The following is a 25,763-nucleotide window of genomic DNA, read 5'->3' as shown; positions in this document are numbered from 1 at the left end:
CCAGTATTTTTCCTGTGACTCCCATTGGTGGAAAGTATCCTGAAACCAGAGGCAAAGAAGTCTGGAAACTGTCTCCTGAGATACAGAAGAAGGCAGAAGGTGAGGAATAAATGTGACAGCAGATACCCAAGTGATTGGCTCAGCATTTCAAACTCAACCTGACCAAAAGCCACATACTGATGACCCCTCTCCAAGCTTTCTTCACCCAGTAATCTTCCATTTCACAGTTGGTGGGAATTTCAACCTTGCAATTACTCAGTCTAACCTTGTAATCATCTTTGAAGTCTCTTTTTCTTTTGCATCCTATATCCAATGTGCCAGGAAATCATGCTGGCTTTACCCTCAGAATCAGGCCCAAGAAATAAAGATGGAAAAACAGTAGACACGCCAAAGCATAAATGTAAACAACAGATTAACTAGTGACACAAGATACAAAGGTGACTTCACTTGGGTAGCATATAAAAGGCTTGAATAATTGCTTTAGCTTAGGATTTATAAATAGCAGCACTGATCACATTTTGGGCAGGGTATTTCTTTGTTGTGGGTGACCTGTGCATGGTAGGATGTTAGCAATATCCTTGGCCTCTACCCAGTAGCAAACGCCCAAAGTTGTGACAACCAAAAATGTCTCCAAACATTGTCAAATGTCCAGGGGAGGAGGACACCAACAGCTCTCCTATTGAGAATCACTGCTTTAGCTGATAGGAATAGTAAGTAGGTTTTCTGAGCAACTAATTAAAAACATTTTTTAAAACTTTTTGGTCGGTGTTTTTCTGTCAACTGATCTGTCCCAGAACTACTCTTTGGTTGAGACGTTAAATGTTTCATATAATAGTCTTTTCCAGTTCTTTTTTTAATTATAACTAGTAACATAAGCACAACTCAGCCAGCATTTATTTTGTAACTTCTTTTGAGTGAAATTAGTGATTTATCAGAAATATTTTCCCTTTTGGTAAGCTATTTAAATTGCTGAATCATTTGGAATGATTTTATTACTATGAAACTTTTTGTGTGGTAGCCAATCTGTATTTCTTTAATGATATTAGAGAAATGGAGTTAAATACTAGTGTCCATGTACTCACTTTTCAATAGTTTCTTATATAAAATTGAGGGGAGGCACACATCTAATACGAATTTGAAATTATTTTGTTTAGCACTGACTCCTCTTTAAAAAAAAAAAAAGGCAAACAAACAAACAAAAAAAACCTTTACATGTTGGTCTGGAATCCTTCAAGGTCCTTCAAAAAAAATGTCCAGGGGGTCGTAAGGACAAAAATTAATTAGCGCTGCATCTAACAATCCCATCTGACAATGGCCTAAACCTGGGGGCCCCTGATAGCCCAGCAGCTCACAATCTGGCAGCCTGATTTTGGGGCAGGTTTTGCAGAAAGAAACAGAAGGAGGTCTCTACCCAGGATCTTCTGGGAATGATGCACGTGGTCATAGTTATTTTAAAATATAATTGTTTTGTTTCTGAAGAAAGCAAATCAAACTTAGAATCAGGAGACTAGTCACAGGTTACAGCACAACCGTCCGTGTGAACTTGGTGTCAAGTCTCCCTTCCTGTGTGTGTGTGTGTGTGTGTGTGTGTGTGTGTGTGTGCCGTTGTTAATGTGGTAACTTTCAGTTCCAGGAGCGGGGGAGATTACATTTCCCAGGAGAATCACCTGGGTTTAACCTGTCTCTGACCTCAGGTGGGAGAGTTCATTGGAAAGGAGATACAGTTCAAAGAAGAAAAGTGAGAACTGTTTTAAGTTTTATGGCTGTGACAGACAAATTCTCTTGGATCTGAAATAACTGAAGGAGTCTAACGACAGGATGCACTTAAATAAATCTTGAGCCAACAACAGGATCTCTAACCGCCCTCTCCTTCCCCTTCCCCAGCGCCTCCTGAGTACTTGCAACCCATTCCCAATTCACTCCAGAGCGCGTGCAGGCTCGCGGGCCCGGCTCTCCCAGGAGCGTGGCTAAATAGCAAACAGATGCCCCAACGCCCTAAGCCTCCCCGCCCAGGGCACCGCCTGGGAGACGAGTTCCAGCCGGCCGGTTCCCAGTGGGAAGGTTGGGCGCCGGGTTGTCTTCTTCTCTTTGCTTAAAAACGGCCCGTTTTGCCCTAACTGGTTTGGCTCAGTGGGTAGAGGCACGGCCTGCAGACTGAAGAGTCCCAGGTTCGATTCTGGTCAAGGGCACATGTCCGGGTAGCGGGCTCGGTCCTCAGTAGGGGGCGTGGAGGTAGCAGCCGACGTTTCTCTCTCTCTCTCTCCCTTCCTATATTTTTAAAAAGGCCGGTTTTGAGAACAGGATTCCCCTTTCCCCAGGCAAGGGAGCGGAGAGCCAGACCCGGCTCCAGGACTGGCACCCAGTCCCTGGCGTTTGCGGAGCCTAGTGGCGGCTTCTCGCCGCGCCGGGTCAGGAGGTAAAGCGCCCCTCCCGTTCCTTCACCTGGAGATACCGACGCCCAGTCCCGGTTTTGTTTTCTTTTGTTTGTTTGTTTTGTTTTTCGCCCCCTCCTCCAACTCTCCTTCCAAAAAAGCTCGGGGACGCCAGTCCTTGATTTCATCCCAACTGTCTTCAGGAGGCGAATTTCGCGCCAGAGGCTTGGCTCCGGAAGTTCTCGCCGCGCAGCTGTCCCACGCAGGGTCCTCTCAGAATGCACCCCGAAGGCCAGGTCCTTAGCCGCCGCCCAGCCCCGGGCGTGCGAGTCCCAGCCGGCGGCCCGCAGGTGTGCCACCCGCCGCTCCTCACTGCGGCCCAGGAGCTCCAGGTGCTCTGGACCCGCTCCTTTCCCGGCACCTGAACGGCTCCGTGGCACACCCGACAACCCCCGGGAACCCACATATTCCCGCAGAGGTGTCTACATTCCAGTTTGTTCCGCTGTCCTCGCCTCGCCCCGACTCTGGAAGCCTCTGGTGCGAGGTCTTTCCATCGGACCCGGAGGGGCGCGCGCCTCCGTGCGCCGGATCGGCCTCTTCCCCCCCCCGTCCGGGCGGGAGGGGTGTGTAGGCAGGGACCTGGATCTGATTAGGTGGGAGGGGGAAGCCGAGGTCCCAATCGCGCTCTCCTGTCTCCCAACCCCTCGGGGAGGAGGAGGGACGGTACAAGAGAGGGGGGTCCCACCCCTGAGCACCCGGCGCCGGGGCTCTGAGCCGTCGCCGCCTCGCCGCCGTCGTCTCCGGGCTCGCACCTCATCCCCGCTAGAGGTCTTGGCGATGGGACCCCGTTCCAGCTCCGGCTTCTTCGTGAGCCGCGCGGTGGCCCTGCCGCTGGCCGGGCTGGCAGCCGCGCTCCTGCTGGCGCTGGCCGTGCTCGCCGCCCTGTACGGCCACTGCGCGCGCGTCGCGCCGTCGGAGCTTCACGGCTGCGGGGTCCCGGACGCCAGGAAGCCCAACCCCACTCTGGAACCGGAGGTGACGGTCGCCCCGGACGTGTGGCGACCCTCGGGGCCCTGGGACCAGCTGCGCCTGCCGCCCTGGCTCGTGCCGCTGCACTACGAGCTGGAGCTGTGGCCCCGGCTGCGGCCCGACGAGCTCTCCCCTCCAGCGCTGCGCTTCACCGGCCGCGTCAACATCACGGTGCGCTGCGCCGAGGCCACCGCGCGGCTGCTGCTCCACAGCCTCTTCCTGCGCTGCGACGGCGCCGCGGTGAGGGGCCCTCTGTCCCCGGCAGCTGGGGACGCCGCCACCGTGGGCCGCGTGCCGGTGGACAAGGTGTGGTTCGCGGAGGACATGCAGTACCTGGTGCTGGAGCTCCGCGAGGCCCTGCAGCCCGGGAGCCTCTACGAGCTGCAGCTCAGCTTTTCGGGCTCCGGGTACCAGGACTTTAGGGAGGGACTCTTCATCAACCTCTACACGGACCAGGGTGAGCGCAGGTAAGGGCCGCACGACCTTGGTCCTCCAGGTTTGGGCCGCGGACCGGCAATTGCTGGGATACTTGGGAGCGTGTTCAAAACGCAGACTCGTCGGCCCCACCCTCAACCGAAGAGATCAGAATCTGCGCTTTAACAAGAGATCCGCAGGTGGTAGAGGAGGAGAAGCCGGGGATGGGGGGCGGGGGGCGCTGTCTCACCCCCAGCCTTGCCGCCGCTCCGTTCCCGGGAGCCGCTCCGCGCTCAGATCCTTCCCCGCTTTGCCTCTTTACCTCTACGCTCCTTAACTGCGTAACTGCGGCTCTTGCAACAAAGATTCACGTCGGGGCTGTTGGTTTTCTCTCTCTCTCTTTTTTTTCTTTCTTCTTTTTGCTAGGGTTCTTGAAACCTTCGGAATGCCCTTTAATTCACCCCCTCCCGCCCCTGCCCGAGGCGCGCGTCTGGTTTTGCTAGTGAGCAGCCGCATCCCCCTACCCCACCCAACCCTTTGAACAGCGCTGCCAAGGGTCCGTGCCTGCGCTTTAGGGATTCCTCTGCTGGAGAAAATACAGAAAAGCGACGACAGACCGCCCCTCTGAGTTTGCAAGCTCGCGTAGTGTACATATGTTCTTTGTATACTCATTTGAGATAATGTCTCCCACGCGGAATGTTTCCACCTCAAGAATTGCCTATTGCTACGGCCTGGGACCGCATTACTTGACCTCAGGCGAGCGAGCATGAGGTGGAAGATATCAAAAATATTTTTTTTTTCAAACCGGCGATCTCCTTCACTCACGCACTGGTGGAGCATTTGCGGTTTACACAACTGCATGTAGTTTACCCTTTATTATTAGAGAAAATGTTCTCAGATGTTCTCTCTGGGAAAGAAACCCACTAGATTACCCCCCTAAATCATCTCCTGCACTATTTTCAAAACTTCGGGGGTTTTAAAATAAGTTTAATAAGCTGCCTTAGTGGATGTGTGACGTTTGTTTTTAAGGACAGTATGCCTGGTGGTTCTCTTTCAAAAAATGCATCAGTGCTTGAAAAATTGTTTTTGAAAGGTTTCACATTAGGATGATTTGTATCTGGAGTATGAGCTTTGGGAACCCTTTGAATGAACTGTGCGTAGCTCAGGAGGCAAGATTTTTCAGAGAAAAAACATAGTGTTTCCTGCTGTCAATAAGTATTTCATCTATTCGCCCATCTCTTTCTGCTTCCTTCATGGGAAGACTTAATGGGGCTCTGGCCCAGACGCACGGGTCTAGCAAACATGGGAAAGTCCCCTTTTCTATTGTGCTGCCAACCAGCGGTAACTAGAAACCATATTTTGAGAACATTAACATTCAAACAGGCAGAAATCTCAATGAAGTTTTGCAGATGTTCAGAGACCAAGGTGGCGCTCCAGATTTGCGGCATCTTAAAGGAGCTGGTGCCTCAAACTTGTCTTCAGGGTCTCTGCTTCTGAAGCCACAAGGAAATGAAACCTGCAGTTGAGCTTGAAGCCAAGGTAACAAAGAACCTAAACGAAGTGATGCCTTATGGTGAGGCAGATTTTGGAAACCCAACAGGCACAGTGTGAACCTCTCTGAGTTTGCTGCCTCCTTCATGGAATACACATACTAAGTGAGAGTGCTGTGAGAATTTAATGAGAAAGGGGGAGACTGTGCAATGGTAGCTACTATCATTAACTCAGGATATTACTGTTAGGAGCACCCTCCTGTTACCTGAACATGGAATCTGCCATATTCCTGTTACATAGGAGTTTAAGAAGATTTTCATATGGGAGGAAACTGCCCACTGATTTCACATTTTTCTTGGGGTGTGCATAATTTCCATTGCAGCAGTCAGAACATGCTTACCTCTCTTCTTTGGTGATCCTTTATCACCAAAGTTAATATTAGAAGGCGAATGTTTTTAAATAATTTTGCTCAACGATAATGGAAAAAAGAAAGAAAATCATTCCAGAAAATGATTTTCAAAGAGCATCACTGTCTCTCACTTCTAATGGGGGATAAATAGTTGTGGTGGAAGATACCAAAAATATTTTTTTTATCTGGGGATGCTTCCTACCTGTTCTTGGTCTTTTCCCATTTGGCAGGTACCATCACATTTCTGCCATATAGGAGCCACCCAAGGGATGCCTTGGATTTGTGCTTCTCTGTGTCAGTATCTGGTTTCCTCCTTCCATGTGTAGAAAGTTGAGAGCAAGATTAAAACGTTGATGTCCCGCCTGGCCAGTGTGCCTCAGTGATTGAGCATCGGCCTATAAACCAGGAGGTCATGGTTCAATTCCGGGTCAGGGCACATGCCTGTGTTGCAGGCTTGATCCCCAGTAGGGTGCAGCTGATCAATGATTCTCTCTCATCATTGATGTTTCTTTCTCCCTGAAATCAATAAAAATAAATTTTTAAAAATGTTAATGTCCCTTCAAAGTAGTATTTCCCAAACTTCATCCACTGGCATACTACTATTTAAGGTTATGTCATATTTACACATCTCCAGCCATATTATTTTCTTTAAAAAGTTACTTGATTTAAACAAAAATATTAACTAGATTTATTAACAAGCTCTATACCATTGTCATAAATGGAAAACCATTTGTAATGTATAGACTGCAATGGTACAGACTAATATAATAAAAACAATGCTAATAAATTGTACCTATTATTATTGCCTACTGAAGGATCTGAAGGCTCTAAATCTGAGAGCTGCTCTCTCTTTGTTAAAAAAAGGAAAATTGGAATTAGATGTTAAGATAAATAACATCAAACTAAGACTTTTCTCTTGATTCAATCAAAATGATTCATAAAATTGGAAAAGGACAGTTATGTGTGAGTCAAATCTATATTATAGTGCATCTGAGGGCTACCGAAAATATTTCTTCATCTTTACTTTGAGAGATCCTAATTAGAGTAGTGGTTCACAAACATTTAATGTGCACCAGAACCATCAGGGGAGCTTATTAAAATTCAGATTCTTGGGGCATACCCTCAAAATTTCCAGGTCAGTACACTCATGCTGATAGCAATATTAAGGTGGAAGCAACCCAATGTCCATTGATGAATGGATATATATATATATATATATATATATGAATGTATTATTCAGCCTTTAAAAGGAAGGAAATTATGAAATATGCTACAACATGGAGGAACCTTGAAGACATCATATAAGGTACTTAAAGTAGTCAAATTCAGAAAGTAGACAGAAAGTAAAATTGTGATTGCTAAGGGCTGGGGAAGTGGGGAGTTGTTGGGCTGTTATAAATAAAGAGTCTATGAGCAATTGTGTATAAGTTTTTGTGTGGTCGTGATTTTTTGTTTTCCTGGAATAAAGGCCCAGGAGTACAATTGCTGGGTCATATGGTAGTTGCATGTTTCATTTTTAAGAAACTGCCGAACTGTTTCCCAAAGTGTCTATACCACTTCACAGTCCCACCAGCAATGTATGGATGATAGTTTCTTTGCATCTTGGCCACCATTAGGTATTGTCACTGTAGAGAGAGTGAAAGAGAGAGGGAAACATCAATGTGAGAGAGACACATCGATTGGTTGCCTCCTACAAGGCCCTGACCAGGGCCTGGGCCAGGGAGGAGGTACGTGCCCTTGCCTGGAATTGAATTAACCCGTGACCCTTCGAGGTACGCAGGCCAACCATCTATCCACTGAGCCAAAGCGGCAAGGGCGACATTGAACATCTTTATTATTATAATTATTATTGTTATTGATTAAGGTATTACATATGTGTCCTTATCGCCCCATTGCCCCCCCACCCCCCCACTCATGCCCTCACCCCCCTGGTGTCTGTGTCCATTGGTTATGCTTATATGCATGCATACAAGTCCTTTGGTTGATCTCTCCCCCTTACTCCCACCCTCCCCTACTTTTCCTCTGAGGTTTGACGGTCTGATCGATGCTTCTCTGTCTCTGGATCTATTTTTGTTCATCAGTTTATGTTGTTCATTATATTCCATAAATGAGTGAGATCATGTGATATTTATCTTTCTCTGACTGGCTTATTTCACTTAGCATAATGCTCTCCAGTTCCATCCATGCTGTTGCAAATGATAAGGATTCCTTCTTTTTTTACCACAGCGTAGTATTCCGTTGTGTAGATGTACCACAGTTTTTTAACCCACAGTGATCCAAATTTTAGGAATATATACCAAGAAAGTAGAAACACCAATCAGAAAGGATATATGCACCCCTATGTTCATAGCGGCACAATTTACCAAAGCTACAATTTGCAAACAGCCTAAGTACCCATCAGCAGATGAGTGGATTAAGACATTGAACATCTTTTCATGCTTATTTGCTATCTGTATGTCACCTTCAGTGAAATGGCTTTTCACCTCTTTTGCCCATTCTCTCACTGAACTGTTTTTTGTTGTGTTTTTTGTTTTTTTTTTCTGTTGAGTTCTGGGAGTTTTTAAAAATATATTTTATATCTAAATAGCTCACAAATATGTCCTCCCAGTCTGTATCTTGTCTTTTTCTTATAAGTACCGCGCGCTAACCGATTGCGTCACTGGAGGTCCTGTATCTTGTCTTTTTCATTCTGTTATTAATGTTTTTCAGAGACCAAAGGTTTTACTTTTTAATGAAGTCCAATTTATCAATTTTTATAGGTCATGCTTTCAGTGTCATGTCTAAGAATTCTTTTTTATGACTATTTTTTTTAGAGCAGTTTTAGTTTTACAACAAAATTGAGAGAGAAGTACAGAGATTTCCCATATTGTTCCTGCTCCCACACATGCATGGCCTCCCCCAATATCAACATCACTCACCAGAATGTTTGTTTTTTTTTTACGAAAGATGAACGTATAGTGACACATCACAATCACCCAAAGTCTATAGTTTACCTTAGGGTTCCCTATTGGTGTTGTACATTCTATAAGTTTGAACAAACATATAATGACATATATCCATGATTATAAAGTTATACTGAGTATATTCACTTCCCTAAAACTCCTCTGTTATCTTGTCTATTTATCAGCTCCCAACCTCTGGTATTTTTATTGTCTCCATAGTTTTGCCTTCTTCGGAATGTCATATAGTAGGAATTCTTTGTACATATGTAATGGCTGTATATTATATAGCCTTTGATCATTATGTATTGTGTGTATATATATATATCCTTTTCAGGTTGGCTTCTTTCTCTTGGTGATATGAAATAATTAAGGTTTCTCTTTTCATGGCTTGATAGCTCTTTCCTTTTTAGCACTGAATAATATTCCACAGTTTATTCATTCACCTACTAAGGACATCTTGGTTGCTTCCAATTTTGGCAGTTATGAGAAAGCTGCTGTAAACTCTGTATGCAGGTTTTTGTGTGGACATGCATTTTTAATCCCTTTAGGTAAATACCAATAATTACTGGATTGTATGGTAAGAGTATGCTTAGTTTTGTAACTATAACCACCAAATGTCTCCCAAAGTGGCTGTGCCACTTTACATTCCCACCAGCAATGAATGAGCGAGTTCCTGTTACTCCGCATCCTTACCAGCATTAGCTGTAAGTGTTCCACATTTGGGTCATTTTAATAGTTTGTAGCGGTATCTCATTGTTTTTCATTTCCATTTCCCCGATGACATAGAATGTGGGGCATCTTTTTATGTGCTTATTTACCATCTGTATAGTTTCTTAGGTGAGGCGTCTATTTAGGTCTTTGGCCCACTTTTTAATTGAGTTGTTTGTTTTCTTATTGTTGCATTTTAAGAAATTTTTTTGTATATTTTGGACAGCAGTCCTTTATGTGTCTTTTGAAAAGATCTTCTTTCAGTCTGTGGCTTGTCTTCTTATTCTCTTTATATTGTCTTTTGCAGAGCAGATGTTTTTAATTTTAATGAAGTTCAGCCTATCATGTATTTCTTTCATGGATCATGTCTTTGGTGTAGTATCCAAAATGAGATCACAATATCCAAGTTTATTTAGGTTTTCTTTTCTATGTTATCTGGTAGGAGTTTTATAGTTTTGCATTTTACATTTATGTGTACCACCCATTATGATTTAATTTTTGTTAAGGGGGTAAGGTCTTTGTCTAGATTATTATTATTATTGTTTTTTCTTACATGTAGATGTCCAGTAGTTCTAGCTACATTTGTTGAAGAGACTATATTTACTCCATTGTATTGCCTTTGCTCCTTTGTCAAAGGTCAGTTGACTTTATTTACATGGGTCTATATCTGGGCTCTTTATTCTATTCCATTAACCTATTTGCCTGTTCTTTTGACTATCCCTTTTTTACTGAGAATTTTTATTATGAATGGTTGTTGGATTTTGGCAAAAGTTTTTTTCTGCATCTATTGATATGATCATGTGATTTTTCTTATTTAGTTTGTTGATGTGATGGATTAATTGATTTTCTTTTTTTAACTTTATTTTTATTGTTGACACTATTGCAGATGTCCCCATTTTCCCTCTGGCCTTCACCCTACTGTTGTTTGTGTCTATGGGCTGTGCATATATGTGCTTTAGCTAATTCGTTCACTTTCTTTCATCTAGTTCCCCTTCTCCTCTCCCCTCTGACAGCTGTCAGTCTGTTCCATGTATCCATGCCTCTCTTTCTATTTTGTTCCTCAGTTTATTTTGTTCATTAGATTCCACATAAAAGTGAGATCATAGGGTATTTTTCTTTCTCTGACTGGCTTATTTTACTTAGCATAATTAACCAGTCTTGCATACCTGGGATAAATCCCACTTGGCTATGGTGTATAATTCTTTTTATAGATTGTTAAATTAAATTTGCTAATATTTTGTTGAGAATTTTTACATCTTTGTTCATGAGAGAAATTGATCTATAGTTTTATTTTCTTGTAATGTCTTTGTCTGGTTTTGGTATTAAGGTAATGCTGGCTTCATAGAATAAGTAAAAGAGTATTCCCTCTGCCTCTATCCTCTGAAAAAGATTGGAAAGAAATGGTATTATTTCTTCCTTAAATGTTTGGTATAATTCACCAGTAAATCCATCTTGGCCTGGTGTTTTTTGTTTTAGAAGATTATTAATAATTTTATTTGATAATTATTAATTATTGATTCAATTTCTTTAATTAGACATAGGCCTATTCAGATTGACTATTTTTTCTTGTGTAAATTTTGGCAGATTATGTCTTTCAAAAAAATTGGTCCATTTCATCTAGATTATCAGATTTGTGGGCAGAGTATTACATAGTATTCCTTATTATCCTTTTAATGTCCATGAGATCTGTGGTGATATTCTTGCTTTCATTTGTGAAATTGGTATTGATATAGTTGAATTAATATCTACCATTCTCATTATTGTTTTCTATTTGTTGCCCATGTTCTTTGTTCCTATTTTGTCCACTCTCTGCCTTTCTTTACTATGTTGAATTTTTCAATCCATGAATATGAATGTCTGTCCATTTATTTAGATATTTGATTTATTTCATCAGCATTTTATCATTTTCAGCATACTGCCCTGTATTTATTTTGTTAGATTTACATGTATTTAATTTTATTTGAGCAATTGTTAATGGCATTGTGTTTTTAATTTTCATGTGTTTGTTGCTACTAATAGAAATATTGAGATTTTTTATGTATATCTTGTATCCTATGACTGGCCAATCTCACTTATTAGATCTAGTAGGGCGTTTTTGTTTGTTTGTTTGTTTTTTAATTGTGTGGGGTTGTTTTTTTTAGATTTCTTGGGATTTTCTAAGTAGATCATCATGTCATCTGCAAATAGAGAATTTTATTTCTTCCATTTCAGTTCCTATGCCATTTATTTTATTTTCTTGCCTTATTGTTATGGCTAAAACTTCCAGCACTGTGTGTAATAGAGTAAGAGTGGACATTCTTGTATTTTTCCTAATCTTAGGGGGAAAGAGTTTAGCCTTTCGCTGATAAGTATAATGTTAGGTGTAAGTTCTTTGTATATATTCTTTATCAAGTTGAGGAAGCTTCCCTCTATTTATACTATTTCTGAGAGGTGGGTGGTTTTTTTGTTTGTTTGTTATATGGTGTATGGTTTTAATTGATTTTTTGAATACTGAATCAGTCTTTGTGTCCTCTCAATTTTTGATAAGAGCAGTTGCTATATAGGAAGAGAGAGTAGTAAAAAGCCCTACCAATGGGGGAAGAAGACTAGGAAGAGAGAGAAGGAAAAATGGATAAAACAAGTGTCTTTAATTTTCACTCTCTTTCTCCTGACCGGGTGTGACCCTGAGACAAATTTTCTTGTGAAAGTCATTTCTTATGAAATGTCCCTAGGAAAAACCAATGGGCAAATGGGGAAGTATGACTGGGAAGAGAAGGAGGCCAACACAGGATATGAGAGCAATCAAAGTTCCTTGGAGCAGAGTTCTGGACAGTGTGAGCCACACCTCAAAACTGTCCCTATCAGCACAGAGAGGTCATTGTTCCTATGCTGAGATCTCCCCCATGACAGGGCTGATGGGCAGCCATATATGAGTTTCCATTAATGTGGATCCCACTGTGGCTCTACCCTGGTGATTCCCTGAGACCACTCCCCACTCAATTTTCAGCCCCACCCAAGCTTTTTGCAGCAACTTTTCCTGGCTCAGGCTTCAGACTTTCCTAAAATCTCTCAAACAAGCAGCAGCTGGTATCAGCCTGCCCCATACCTATCAATAAGAGGCCTACGACTCAGCATTAGCACCAGCCTGCCTTGCTTCACAGCGTGGCCTCGCCTGGGCACTTCTAAGCTTAATACAAGTAGCAGCTATCTGCAGATAACTCTGTAGCTCCTGCTGGGTGGCCCCAGGCCATGGCTGACTTTGCACCACCTGGAAGGTCCCAGAGCCAGTGGAATACTTCAGAGAATAGCAGATTATAACTCTACACATCCACAAGCGACAAACTCAAGGGGCAGACTCAGTGAGCACCAAAGCCCCACTGACACAAGTCCTTCTCCATAGGAGTGTTTCCTGCATAGCAGCTCTTCCACTGTAGTCACAGCCAATTTGCCTAGAGGTCAATTCCTCCCAGTGATTCCAATAGAAACCAAGGCTCAACTATAACAAGACTATGCACACAGGGGTGCACCTAATGTGTCCAGCTTAGGTGACTGGGGAGGCTGAGTCACTGGGCCCTACAGGACACCTACTACACAAGGCTACTTTACCAATTCCAGGAGACATAGTAGCTCTACCTATTGCATAGAAACAAACACAGGGAAGTAGCCTAAATGTGGAGACAAAGAAACATGTCACAAATGGAAGAACAGAAGAAATCTCCAGAAAAAGACCTAAATTAAATGGAAGCAAGCAAACTACTAGATACAGAGTTCAAAACAATGCTTATAAGGTTGCTAAAGGATCTTAGTGAGACTTCCAAGGCACTTAGTGAGACTTTCAAGGATCTTAATGAGAATTTCAAAGCCATGAAAAAGGTCCAGTTAGAAATGAAGGATACACTAACTAAAATGAAGAATAATTTACAGGGAATCAACAGTAGAGGAGAGGATACTGGGAATCAAATCAACAATTTGGAACATTAGGAAACAAAAAATATCCAATCAGAAGAGAAAAAAAAGGAAGATGGTGTAAGGACCCTCTGGGACAAGTTCAAGTGTACCAACATTTGCATTATGGGGGTGCCAGAAGGAGAAAAGAGAGAGCAAGATATTGAAAACCTATTTGAAGAAACAATGACAGAAAACTTCCCTTAACTGGTGAAAGAAATGGATTTACAAGTCCAGGAAGTACAGAGAGTACCAAACAAGAGGAACCCAAAGACGCCCATACCAATACACATCATAATAAAAATGCCAAGGGTTAGAGACAAAGAGAGAATCTTAAAAGCAGTTAGTTACCAACAAGGGAGTACCCATATGACTATCAGATGATTTCTCAACAGAAACTTTGCAGGCCAGAAGGGAATGGCAAAGAAATATTCAAAGTGATGAATAGCAAGGACCTACAACCAAGATTACTCTACCCAGCAAAGCTATCATTTAGAATTGAAGGTCAGATAAAGAGCTTCACAGACAAGAAAAAGCTAAAGGAGTTCATCACCACCAAACCAGCATTACATGAAATGTCAAAGGGTATTCTTTAAGAAAAAGAAGAAGGAGAAGGAGAAAGAGAAGGAGAAGAAATAAAGAATATGGACAATAAAATGGCAATAGATACATATCTATCAACAATTGTATCTAAAAATAAAAATAAACAAGGAATCTAATGAACAAAATAAACTGATGAATACAATAGAACCAGAGGCATGGAAACATGGAACAGACTGATGAATCTCAGAGGGGAGTGTGTGTGTGTGTGGGGGGGAGATGAACCAAATTTCTTATATGTATACTAGGGGCCCAGCGCACGAATTCGTGTACCTTGTAAGGAACTGTGGGCCCCCAGGCTGTGGTGGGCACAGGGGCGGGTCTTGGCTCATCCTCCGTGCCCTGCCCGGTCCCTCCCATCACGGCCTCTGATCCCCTGTCTGCCGGCAGCCCCGCTGCCACTCCCATGTGCTGACGGTACATGTGCTGATTGCACGGAGCGATTAGGGCCTGTGCTGGCAGCAGGTGCAAGCAGAGCTGGCACTGGCAGTGGGTGCGAGCACTGGGCGGAACCACGGCACGCAGGAGCAAAGAATTTTCAGTAACCACCAGAGGCTCATCCAGATGACAGTGACCAGCGCCCCACCTTGATCTGGCACCCCCGCTTACCTGCTCCACCGTGCCGCTGCAGCCAACACCCACCATGTTCCATGCTCTGCTGCCTGCTGCCAAAGCCTGCCATGTTCTGTGTGCACTCCCTGGTAGTCAGCACACGTCATAGCGACTGGTTCTTCGGTTGTTCCACTGTTCAGTCTATTTGCATATTAGGGTTTTATATAGATAGATATGCATTACCTATGGACACAGACAATAGGGTGGTGAGGGCTTGGGGCAGGGCAGACGCTAGGTGGAAGGGGACAATGGTGGGGAAAAGGTGGGATATCTGTAATACTCTCAACAATAAATATGTATACTGGAAAAACAAACAAACAAAATGTCCCCATCAGGAGCAAAGGAGCAGAAGCAGCTTACTAGTGTGAAATGGCTGCAGAAAATTTGGATCTTTATTTGGGACAGATTAAGGTGAGAACAGAATGATCAAAATCAATCAATTGGTGTAGGTGTAGAAAGAGCATTCTGAAAATTGAAAGACTTCCTTCCAGCCACCGTTTTATCTAAGAATCTGGCACAACCCTCAGGGTCTGACACACAAGAGAGAAGTTTGGGTAATATTAGGAAAGAATTGAGAAGTCTCAAAACAAGGTCGGTGAACTCAAGTGCCAGGCACATGATGTCATTGGTGTCACAGAGAGGCCATTTCATTATCCTATAGAAGTATTGAACCCATACATTTCATAGGGCTGAGCAGTTTTCTCTGGGAGGTGGTTTTGCCATCAAAGATTTAGATCCTGCATCTTTTGAAAACCAGTGTAACCAGCATATTGAAAAAAACACACCTCATGGTTCGGTAAAAATACTGCCGTGTTTCTTCCACTGTCCTTCCACAATTTAGTCTCTGGGGTAATCTTCCCTGCTCCTGCATGAATATTCTAGTAGTCTAGAATTTCCTGCTCATTCTTAGGTGGCAGATGATCTGTGGTCACTAAGTGACAAACACTGTCCAGGTGCAGAAAATGGAAAATCAATCCAGTCCTGCGTGATACTCAAAACTTTGAACTTAACTTTCTGTCAAATCTCCTTCTCCCTCCACCCTCACTTCTCCAAGTTTGGGCTGGCTTCAGGATAGAAACCTGCAGCAAAGTTGGGGGTAGTGGCCCTTCCATTTCTCCACTTCATATTTCTAGTCCTCCTCTTCCATCTTGAGAGCTGCTGTCTTAACCCCACCAGATCCAGTGGGACTGGGGGAGACAAGGAGGGGTGTCACACAGGGAAGTTTTTACTTGAGCCAGTCCTCTTGTTTCATCTCACTTGGGTCTAGCAGATGCCTTTTTCCCTTGAGATGTCATTTTCCTGGACTCTTCAGAGTTTTCTCACTGTTTTTCTTTCCCCTGCAATTCCCTTGACCCTGCAGGATGTTTTTCTTATTTTTCTGTTCTGATGGTCACTTGTGACTCCTTCCTCAGCCCCTAGACATTGAGAAGTGCATGTCCAAGTTCCTCCAGGTGGCTCTATTGGACAGACCCCAAGACAGTCCCCATACTGGCTCATTCCAAGGAGCATGCATATATCCCTTGCTTGGGACCGACGTGGGTCCCAAGGCAGCAGCACCCTTCTGATTCTGCCTCCAAAGCAGTCAGTTCTCTTGCTTTTCACATTCCCACCTGGTAGGAGTTAGACTCTGGCCAGTGCCAATTTCAACTTTATCAAGAGTCAGTTCGGCACCAGCCTGTAAGTCTCAGCCTCAGGAAACACATCTACTGCTTTCTGAGGGATCTTCTCCCCTTAGCTCAGGGTGAAAGGGTTGCACCTTCTCCCAACTCCCTGAGAGCAGGAGGGCTTGGCAAATAATGCCCTTCCCCCCACCCCAGAAACCTCTTCTCTGACCTTTTTCATTTCCATTTCCTGACACTTTTTTTCTGTCCTTGATATAGCTGAGGAGTCCCAGGGGGAGCCCTCAGGTTCTTGAGAACATTTACTTTGAAAATCTTCATAACATGGTTTGGCACCTTTCTTTGGAATTTTGTTGTTGTTGTTAATCCTTACCCGAGGTATTTTTCCATCAATTTTTTAGAGAGAGTGAAAGGGAGGGAGGGAGGGAGGGAGGGAGGGAGGGAGAGAGAGAGAGAGAGAGAGAGAGAGAGAGAGAGAGAGAGAGAGAGAGAGGAACTTCAATGTGAGAGAGACACATCTATTGGTTGCCTCATACAGGAGCCCCTACGAGCACCAGGGATTGAGCCTGCAACTGAGGTATGTGCCCTTGACTGGAATTGAACCCGGGACCCTTCAGACCACAGGTTGATGCTCTATCCACTGAGCCAAACCAGCTAGAGCAGAATTTTACATCTATTATGTATTGTTGCCTGGTGGAAAATTCAGTTAAGATCCTATTACACAAGTAATAAACAAACATGATTCATGGGCCAATCTTTGAACCACAGTCCAGTGGTATAACATCTGTCTCTACTAAATATTTTGAGTGTGTCATGTAAAAAAAAATGGGGACAACTCTCCAAAGAGTCTTATTTCATCTTTGACCACTATGTTATTTAGCACTTGTTAAATAGAGCTTCTGGCATACAAAGTTCATAGAATAATTTGGAATGAAATACCTTACTGAGTGGATATTTTTTATATGGTAGTGGTTTTATCCCCAAGGGCATCAAGTGGTCTTGACAGCTAAGACCTCTTCCAGCACAAGAAAGGGCTAAGCCCACTGGCTGTACAAGAGGGCAGGAAAGAAAGTGGCGTTGCAATACTGAGCTGTTAGGAGACAAACTATCCCAAATTAACTCCCTCACCAGCTGAGCCCTCTAAACCCAGACTTCATAGGCACCATAATAGCATGTTTCAGCGAGGTCTGAAGGGAGGAGAGGGTGGTGGATGTTTCTATTTTCTGAGGTCAGGATATCCTTACAGGGTTGCTTGAGTCCAAAGCAGAGAGAAGGGAAATAAATACCAGTCTTTGGTCCCCAGATGTAACATGACCAAATCGTATGTGTTGCTGGTTAGTTCTGACCTTTGCAATTAAGACTGAGAGCCAGAAAGACTCTGTATTGTAGGGGTTTTCTCCATTTTGTTTGTTTGTATAAAACCAGGGTGGGAAATAGTTGAGTAAAATCCAAGAGTGTTTCTTTAATTTCACTTCTCCGGAGACCTGAATATGAAGCTAAAAGGCACTTGCTTGGTGTTTGATTTGTTAAAGTGGTGACTCTAAGCGGCTGTCTCTTAGCCTTTTTGAACCTGCAGCCTGTTTTGGTAAGAATGAAAGTTTCCCATTTCCTGAAAGAGTCTGATTTTCTCCCTCCTCCCCACTGTGCAACCTCCTTGAGATTTATATGCTTTGTGAAGTTAAGGCATCAGAGAAGATGTTATCAAGCTTTAGTTTCTATAGTTTTTGTTGCACAAACAATAGGCATTTGTTGGCCTTCCAAATATATAAGCGTGATTATATGATTGGATGTGCGTTTTCACTCTACATTACACCTTTTCATGCTGATGTATCACTGTTAGTACAAAACGTCCAGCAATTTCAGAGAGCCCATAGATCTCTCCTGAAGCTCATGCATGAGCTCTCAAGGGACTGTTTCTCCCAACCCTACATGACCTCATAGGCTCTTTTTCCATCCTGTTGGATGTCTTTAACACTGTTAGAATCAATTTTAGAGTTGTAACTGGACTTAGTGATCACCTAGTCCCATCTGTGCATTTTATGGAAATGGATTCCCAAAGAGTTTAAGCAACTTTCCCAAAGTTACACCACTGTGTTTGCACCACTGACCCTGGGCAAGAACTCAGGTCACTGAATTCCCTGCTCAATATACTTTCCACTAGATTTTCAATTGCTGCATCTTCCCTACTTTATCCCATCCCTTTTAAAGATAGCAACCAATGCTACAAAACAAACAAATGCCAGTGTAGCAAAATCTGCAAAACTACTTTGTAGTATTTATATACTAATATCAAGCTGCCTTTATATTATAGTATCTCCAAAGCTGAGAAAATACTTATTCAATTGATATGAACCAACCATTTTTGCCAAGTACTGTAAATGATACAGAAGAAAAAATACTTAACCCTTAACTTCTGGTAGTTTAAAATTTGTTGGGGAGACAGACATGATTCATATTCAGCTTGTGGTCAACTGTAACCTCTGGAACCTTTTAAAATACATTTGTAATTAGTGATTTCCAGCCCTCCACCACTACCCTACAACTTATTCCTCCTTGAATTCTTCTGTAGTTCATTTATAGCAAGAACAATTTGTGATATTGGAAGGAATATAGAATAATTCAAAGATCATTTGTTGGTAAATTTAGTTACTAATACTATGAAAGCTCAAATAACAATAAAAGATAGGTAGTTTTGTCATTTTTTTAGATGGGGAAACTGAGGCTCAACAAGAACATGGGACTTGTTCAGGACTGCTCAGTTGGATAGTAGATGGAGCGTAGTCTTGTAGCTGAAGTTGCTAGTGTCAGAGCCCATAGGCCTAATTCCATTCCATGCTAGCAAGAGTATAATAAAGTGGGGGAAAAGCAAGTAAGGCAAAATAGGCTTGTTAAAAATTGTATTTTTGGCCCTAACTGGTCTGGCTCAGTGGATAAAGCATTGGCCTGTGGACTGAAGGGTCCCAGGTTCGATTCCAATCAAGGGCATGTACCTTGGTTGTGGGCACATCCCCAGTAGGGGGTGTGCAGGAGGCAGCTGATCAATGTTTCTATCTCATCGATGTTTCTAACTCTCTATCCCCCTCCTTTCCTCTCTGTAAAAAAATCAATAAAATAAATATATTTTTAAAAATTGTATTTTTGTCACAGTGAGGTTATGAACACATCAAATTAGTTGACTGTGAGAAGCTTTTGAACATGCCAGCTTTTTTTTTGTGTCCTTCCTAAAGCTGTGTGAATTTCTATGTGAGCAGGGGCCTTACCATTACAGGAGGAATCCACAGAGGCCATGCTCTCTCAAGATACCTTTGTTTAATTCATGTCTCATTTACCTAAGAATGGGGCCTGAAGCAAGAGTAAATGCCTGAGACAGTTGGTCTCAGGACCTGAGGAGAGAAAAGGAATATAGTCTCCACTATTGTTATCTAAAAACTAGTGGCCCAGTGCACAGATTTGTGCATATTGAAAGGAAATTAATTAGAAGAAAGATTCATGTGGTAATTACATTACTGCAAAAATTACATGTCAAAATAGTATATATAATATAGTATTATAAAATTAAAATACAAATTATTTCAATAGTAAATCAGACTCAGGGCCAACAGCGCCCCAGCAACAACATAACCCACAGCCTAAGGTGGAATTGCGTAGGCCCTGTGAGAAATGGGGCTCCCTCCTCTCTGGTTCTGGGGTGTGTCTCCCAAGAACCGCCACTGCCAAGTCACCGCAGCTCGGCAGCTCCTGTGTTCAGCGTCTGCCCCTGGTGGTCAGTGTGCATCGTAAGTACCGACCAGTTGGATGGTCGGACAGTTGGATGGTCACTTAGCCTTTTATATATATAGATAGGTTGCCAGGTCAGGAGTCTGGGAAAATGGGATAATGAGACTGCAGATTTATCTGAGGAAAAGGTTGTTTGCTAGGACCCACCTGTTAGACTCAGGCAGTTTTTACAAGGGTGAACATTATTTGCTCAGGGTACTCTTGTCCCTAAGCTTTTTCCTATAAATCACTAGTGCACAGTGAGATAATGTCACTTTTTGGTAGTTTTCCATGGAGATTGGGGGGAGGAGCAGTAAGGGATTTGAATTATCCAGATATAGGATAATTCAAAAAGTAAAATGCAGGTTGTTTTGTTTAAGCATTTACTTACATTGTTTACCCCTCAAGAATGTTCAAAATAAAACATTTTGTATGTTTTCAGCCAGGAAGAAGAGGGAACATGTGAGCAAAAGATAAAAATATAGACATGCTTCAGCTGATTTGCATTTCAATGGAAGATAAAAGCTATAGACCATTCTCAAAGCAATAATCAATTTTAAAAAGTACTTGGTTTTCAAAAGCCTGGCATTGCATATTTGTTATTTTTGTTCCGATTTTGTTTGTAAAAGGTTTTAAAGGCATATGATGTAATGAAGTAAATATTATTTTGTGGTTGAAAATTAAATAGTTCTTTTGTATTTTTGTTCTTGTGAGAATTGCAGTGTGTGTGTTATGGGGAGGGCAGCAAGGGAAATGAGGGGAAAACATTCTAGCTCCTTCCTGTATATAATTATAAGCCGTAATACCTCAGTAGTTTTTTCTCCCACTGGTTTGAGATAAAAATAAATAGATTTCCCCAAAAAATGTATTTTAGGGCCCTGTTAGCATCTCAGATGGAACCAACATTTGCCAGGAATGTTTTCCCTTGTTTTGATGAACCAGCTCTGAAAGCAACTTTTAATATTACAATTATTCATCATCCGAGTTATGTGGCTCTCTCCAACATGCCAAAGCTACGTAAGTAATGTTTCCTCTCTCTCTCTCTCTCTCTCTCTCTCTCTCTCTATATATATATATATATATATATATATATACACACATATATATATTATATATATACATATATATTATATATATATGTGATATATCTACTTAACTCTGTAATAGCTTTTAAATCAATAGCTTTTCTATGCAATATGCTCATAGTGTATTATGGTTAGGGAGACCAGTCACATGGGGTATGTGGCGGCACCCACATTTTGGAGATAATAAATCCTGTTTCTTTTTTAAAATTAAATTTATTGGGTAACATTGGTTAATAACATTATATATAAGTTTCAGGTATACAGTTTTGTAATACATCATCTGTTTATTGCTTTGTGTGCTCACCACCCAATGTCTAGTCTGTACATGGGGCCTAACTTAGAGTGCTCATGGATGTGGCCCTCAGTCAAGACCAATTACTCACCATACTAATTCAGGACTAAGATGCTGTCCTTACATCTTCCCAGTGTGGTTTTGATAGGTTAGGGTTAGAGAAATCCAAACTGCTAGACGGTGGGACACAGTTGGGAAGAAGTAGCCAGGTGACAGTCAAGTTGACAAATTAATTTAAAGGTAGGTATTGTTACTTAGGTTTATGGTGATTTTGGACTAAAATAAATTTCTCCAGGTCAGTCTGAAAAAGATGTGAATGGAAGCAAATGGACAGTTACCACCTTTCACACCACACCCCGCATGCCAACTTATTTAGCTGCCTTTGCTATATGTGACTATGGCCATGTCAGCAGAACTGAGAGGGGCAAGGAGGTGAGTAAGGAGGTGTCTCCGGGTAAGGGTATCTTTGTACTGGCTGCCGAGTGTTCATCCGCTCTTTCTGCATCTGGTAGCATGGCTACACATCCCATCGTCCCCTCCTGCTACTCACTCCAACTTTTTCCAAGTCCTTTAAAAGTTCTTAGTGTGGCTTTGAGGAATGAAACATAACCCTCGCTATAGCTCTGTGGAGGGATTTCCATGGAAGGCCACACACTAAGTCCACTCAAGGCAAGTTCGGAGCCTCCTCTTCCCAGGCTGTTGCTGCCCGTCAGAGGACAAGGGAGAACTGAAGTACTAGCGCCTTGAAGCTCAGGTTGCTTACCTCCCTGTAACTTAGCCTTGAAGCTGGGTGATGCTCAGTGTGGTGCGAGCATGACCCAGCCAGGAACAGTGCTGTGGCTGAGGTGGAGCGTGCAGGTTAAGTAGCATCCCTGCTGAGAAGCAGGGCTGCTGGCTTCCTCAGCTCTGCGGCTCTTAACACTTCCCCAGATCTGTATAAAATAGGTTCTCTGTCCTGAAATACCTAGTTTTCTCCCAATTATATCCTCATGACGTAATAATCCTTTCGGAAAGTGCCCAGTACTTTGTATACTGGTTCACTCTCTATGCTCAAGTGTGGAGGCAAGTAAGGCCACTGCTGTAGTCCTGGTTCCTTCTGGTCAGACTGACTTCATTGGGCTGAGGAAGATTCGGCCCTACAGCTGGCGGAGGCTCTCTCTGGGGCTCGTACTTTGTCTCCTACTTGTGGAGACAAGGAAGCTGTAGATGAGCCAAGTTATCAGAGGGGGAGAATCACTCATAGTTACTCCTCCTGCACTCCTAACGAATGATGAATTGGAAATACTGTGCTGGATGCAAACAGCAGCTCGTTATCTCCCTCCGCTCTTGGCTCCAGCCTGATTTTTCCGGATTGAATAATCACTGGTAAATCCTTGATGTTCACAGATATAACATTGGCCACGTCAGACCTTCATGACTTCTATATTCATCAATATACTCAGGCACGATCTGAAAGCACACGCTTTGTGTCTGACGTGAAGGAGTGGGCCCCAGAGTGCACGAGTGACCCAAGGCGCTCTGTCAGCATCCACATCTCAAGTGGCTTGTTGCTCTCAGTGCTACTGCACAGTGAAAAATTCTCAGAAAAGCAGCAAATCTGTTTCTTAGTGAAAGATCCCCCTGAAAAGAAAGCCAGCTGCCATAGAAGCAAAGAGGAAATGGAACATGCCTAAGAAAGTAACGTTGTCAGCCAGAAAGTTGAAATTTGGGATGAGCTTATCAGTGGAATGTTGCATTTGGCTAAGGCTAAGTGCTATAATGAAGGAGTCCTGTATACTCTACAGGAGAACTAGAATGTACTCCTAGAATAACGCCAAGATTGTATAAAAATTACTCATCAAGTAGGAGAAAACTTAGTGAAATTGAAAATGTGATTAATGTGTGGCATGAGGATAAACATAGGAAACACAGAATTAAGGTTGGAGATAACATATTTTAAGTAAAATTTAGCACACGTGGATCTGTGCAAAGACATTCATCTCTCTTAGATGCTGAGGTTGGCTGTGTATCAGGAAGGCCACAAGAACACATTGGTGACTAGCTGTGGTTTTGAAGGAACTTTATGGCTACATCTTCAAGTGCTCCTTGCTGCTCTCCTGGGGCCACTCACCCATCGCACCCAGCTAGAAATCTCCATTATTTGCCTGCCTCTTGGCTTACAGAATGGTAGTTTAGGGGAGGAGCTCTATAAACAAAAAATTAACATAGAGACTTTAATTGTTATTGCCGTTATTTTCCAAATAATTAAATGAATTAAAATGCATTCATTATCTTGAATGTGGAGAGAGGAGATTGTTCTTTCCACTCAGTAGTGTGGGCTTTGGTTTAGTAGTCTTTCTGAGGATGCAAAGATTAGAACTAGCGTTGGGGAGGGTAAGTTTATTGTAGAAGTAGGGCTCAGTCCTGGGCCCCTTTTTCCGAGGATAATGAGACCTCTGAAGCAAGGGGGAGGTTGGAAGGAGTCAGGGGATCAGTGCAGAAGGCTTCACAAGCAGGTGGTTACATTCTGTGAAGGGGGAGCATTCCTGAAGATCTCACATAATTCAAAATTTACGTGCTTCAAGACACATTTTTCTACCAGAAATTAAAGCAAAGTAAGGTGAATGTGCTCTTGACGTGCAGTAATTTGCAAATATTGTTGTGCTGTTTTTCATTTCCTTAGCATTTTCCCTAATGTTTTGCAGAGAGATCTTTCTCAAATTAACTGTACTCACACCAGGACAATTATTTTAATTCCCCTTCTCCCTCTGCTTTTCGTTTCAGGGTTATTGAGTTTCATACATGTTCTTCAACATTAACACTAGCAACTCCATTAAAAAGTGCTTAGATGGCATTGTTTTGGGGTATAAAATAATTTCATATTAAAATAATAATGAATGTTAAAACAACAGCAAATTACAGTAGTCACCAAAATTATGCAAATAAATTCCAAGTGCCCAAACAACATGGTTACATTAAACTAATAAAACATGCCAGGGATTTCTTTTTACCTACTATATATATAAACAGAGAATATAATTTACTTGCTTCAACAACTATAAAGTCATAAAACTTCTGATGAACTCTTTAAAATAAGGGAAATTAACCGTATTCTAAGTTTTGAAAGTAAGATGGGACTATTACTGTTTTCATTAACAAACCATTTTAAGTTGGCACGATTCAAATTTGTTTATTGTGTAACCCTCACTAACTACACAATTCTTTTTTGGAACACTGAGAATATGTCTGGAACCAGGAAATAAAGGCCCACGGTGCCCATTTACTCTCTGACATAGAAGCTACATTTTCCACGGGGGTAGGCACAGATTGTTTTGGGGTTACAATAGTTATACATGTTATTGCCAAAGACTGAAATAACACACTTTTGGGGGAGCCACTGTTCACAACTCAGAGAAGAGCCTTCTGGGCCTTTCTCAGCATGCATATGCATTTAAATGTTTTGTTATGTAGCTTCTTGTGAAACTGTGACTTTGGCTCTAGAGTATCAGGGAATTGGAGCAAGCAGGCTGCCACTTTCCAATACTGCCTTTTCAAATCACTGCTCAATTGTTTTTATTTAGATACGCATCTGGGCCCGGAAAGACGCCATTGCAAATGGAAATGCAGACTTTGCTTTGAACATCACAGGCCCCATCTTCTCTTTTCTGGAAGATTTATTTAATATTAGTTACCCTCTTCCCAAAACAGGTGAGTCATCTGCCCTTCCAATGCAGTTGTTTTCCTTTTATGGGGCTCTGGGATGAGGTCATATCCAGATGAGCCTCCAAGGACCCACTGTCACCATTTAGGTGCTGTTTTGGAGTTAGTTCCATCCCCTCCCGAAAACATGGAGGCCTGTCTGCTCTTTGTCCCTGTGGTGCCCTGCGTCCCGCAGGTCTGCAAGGAGCTCTCAGGCTTTGGATCCCTCGCTAGCAGCCTCACAGCCTCCAGACCTTGCCTCCTCTCCTGCATCCTGTACTTTTCTCTCATAATGCAAGTGTGCAATGCAATGCTCTGGATTCTTTTAGCAGGCCTGCGTGAGTCACTCCAGTTCCCTTTAGTAAGGTTTTGTTGGTTTAAAAAAATATGCTTTAGTTTTGAGTCATTGGGTTAGGATTTAAGAGTCCCATCTGTGAATTGTTGCTATATAAAATTGGAATCATGTGTGAATATAATATGATTCTTGAGGAAATATGTAAACATTTTATTTCTCATAGATCTATACAGTATGTCCTTAGAGAGCCACTCAGCTTAGAAAGTTGTTCAATGTGGTTTTTTGTTCCCTCTAGAGTGAGGGTATCATGTAAATGTATTTTGTTCCTTTGTCATGTATTGGCGGGTGGGATGGGAGTGGGTGAAGGAAAGGGAAGGTTAGAAGAATGGGAAACTTAACCCTTTGCACTTGCTTGCTTTTTTCTCGATTCCTTTATTCTACTCGGGATTTAATTTTTTAAATACCCCATATTTTACAAAGCGCGGCAGTAGAATAAAAAACTGGAGTTTCTTTTCATACAAATTTATTTATTTGGAT

At 42.5% G+C, this 25,763-nt stretch overlaps 1 protein-coding gene across 1 annotated transcript in view; it reads left to right on the top strand.

The window, feature by feature from the left end:
• Nucleotides 1-3,209: 3,209 nt before the first annotated feature.
• The window catches only part of LVRN (laeverin), a gene marked incomplete at its 5' end in the record, with an annotated part of 64,821 nt that continues 42,267 nt past the window's right edge, over nt 3,210-25,763 (top strand). Inside the window, 4 exons of the mRNA XM_079799505.1 lie at nt 3,210-3,868; nt 20,751-20,893; nt 21,549-21,685; nt 24,814-24,940. Of these exons, the coding sequence (XP_079655631.1) occupies nt 3,210-3,868; nt 20,751-20,893; nt 21,549-21,685; nt 24,814-24,940 (1,066 nt within the window). The remainder of the gene's footprint in view (nt 3,869-20,750; nt 20,894-21,548; nt 21,686-24,813; nt 24,941-25,763) is intronic.

The sequence above is a fragment of the Cnephaeus nilssonii genome (genome assembly GCF_951640355.1).
Source record: "Cnephaeus nilssonii genome assembly, chromosome: 2".
Lineage (NCBI taxonomy): Eukaryota > Metazoa > Chordata > Mammalia > Chiroptera > Vespertilionidae > Cnephaeus > Cnephaeus nilssonii.
This window is presented reverse-complemented; position numbering and strand designations above follow the sequence as displayed.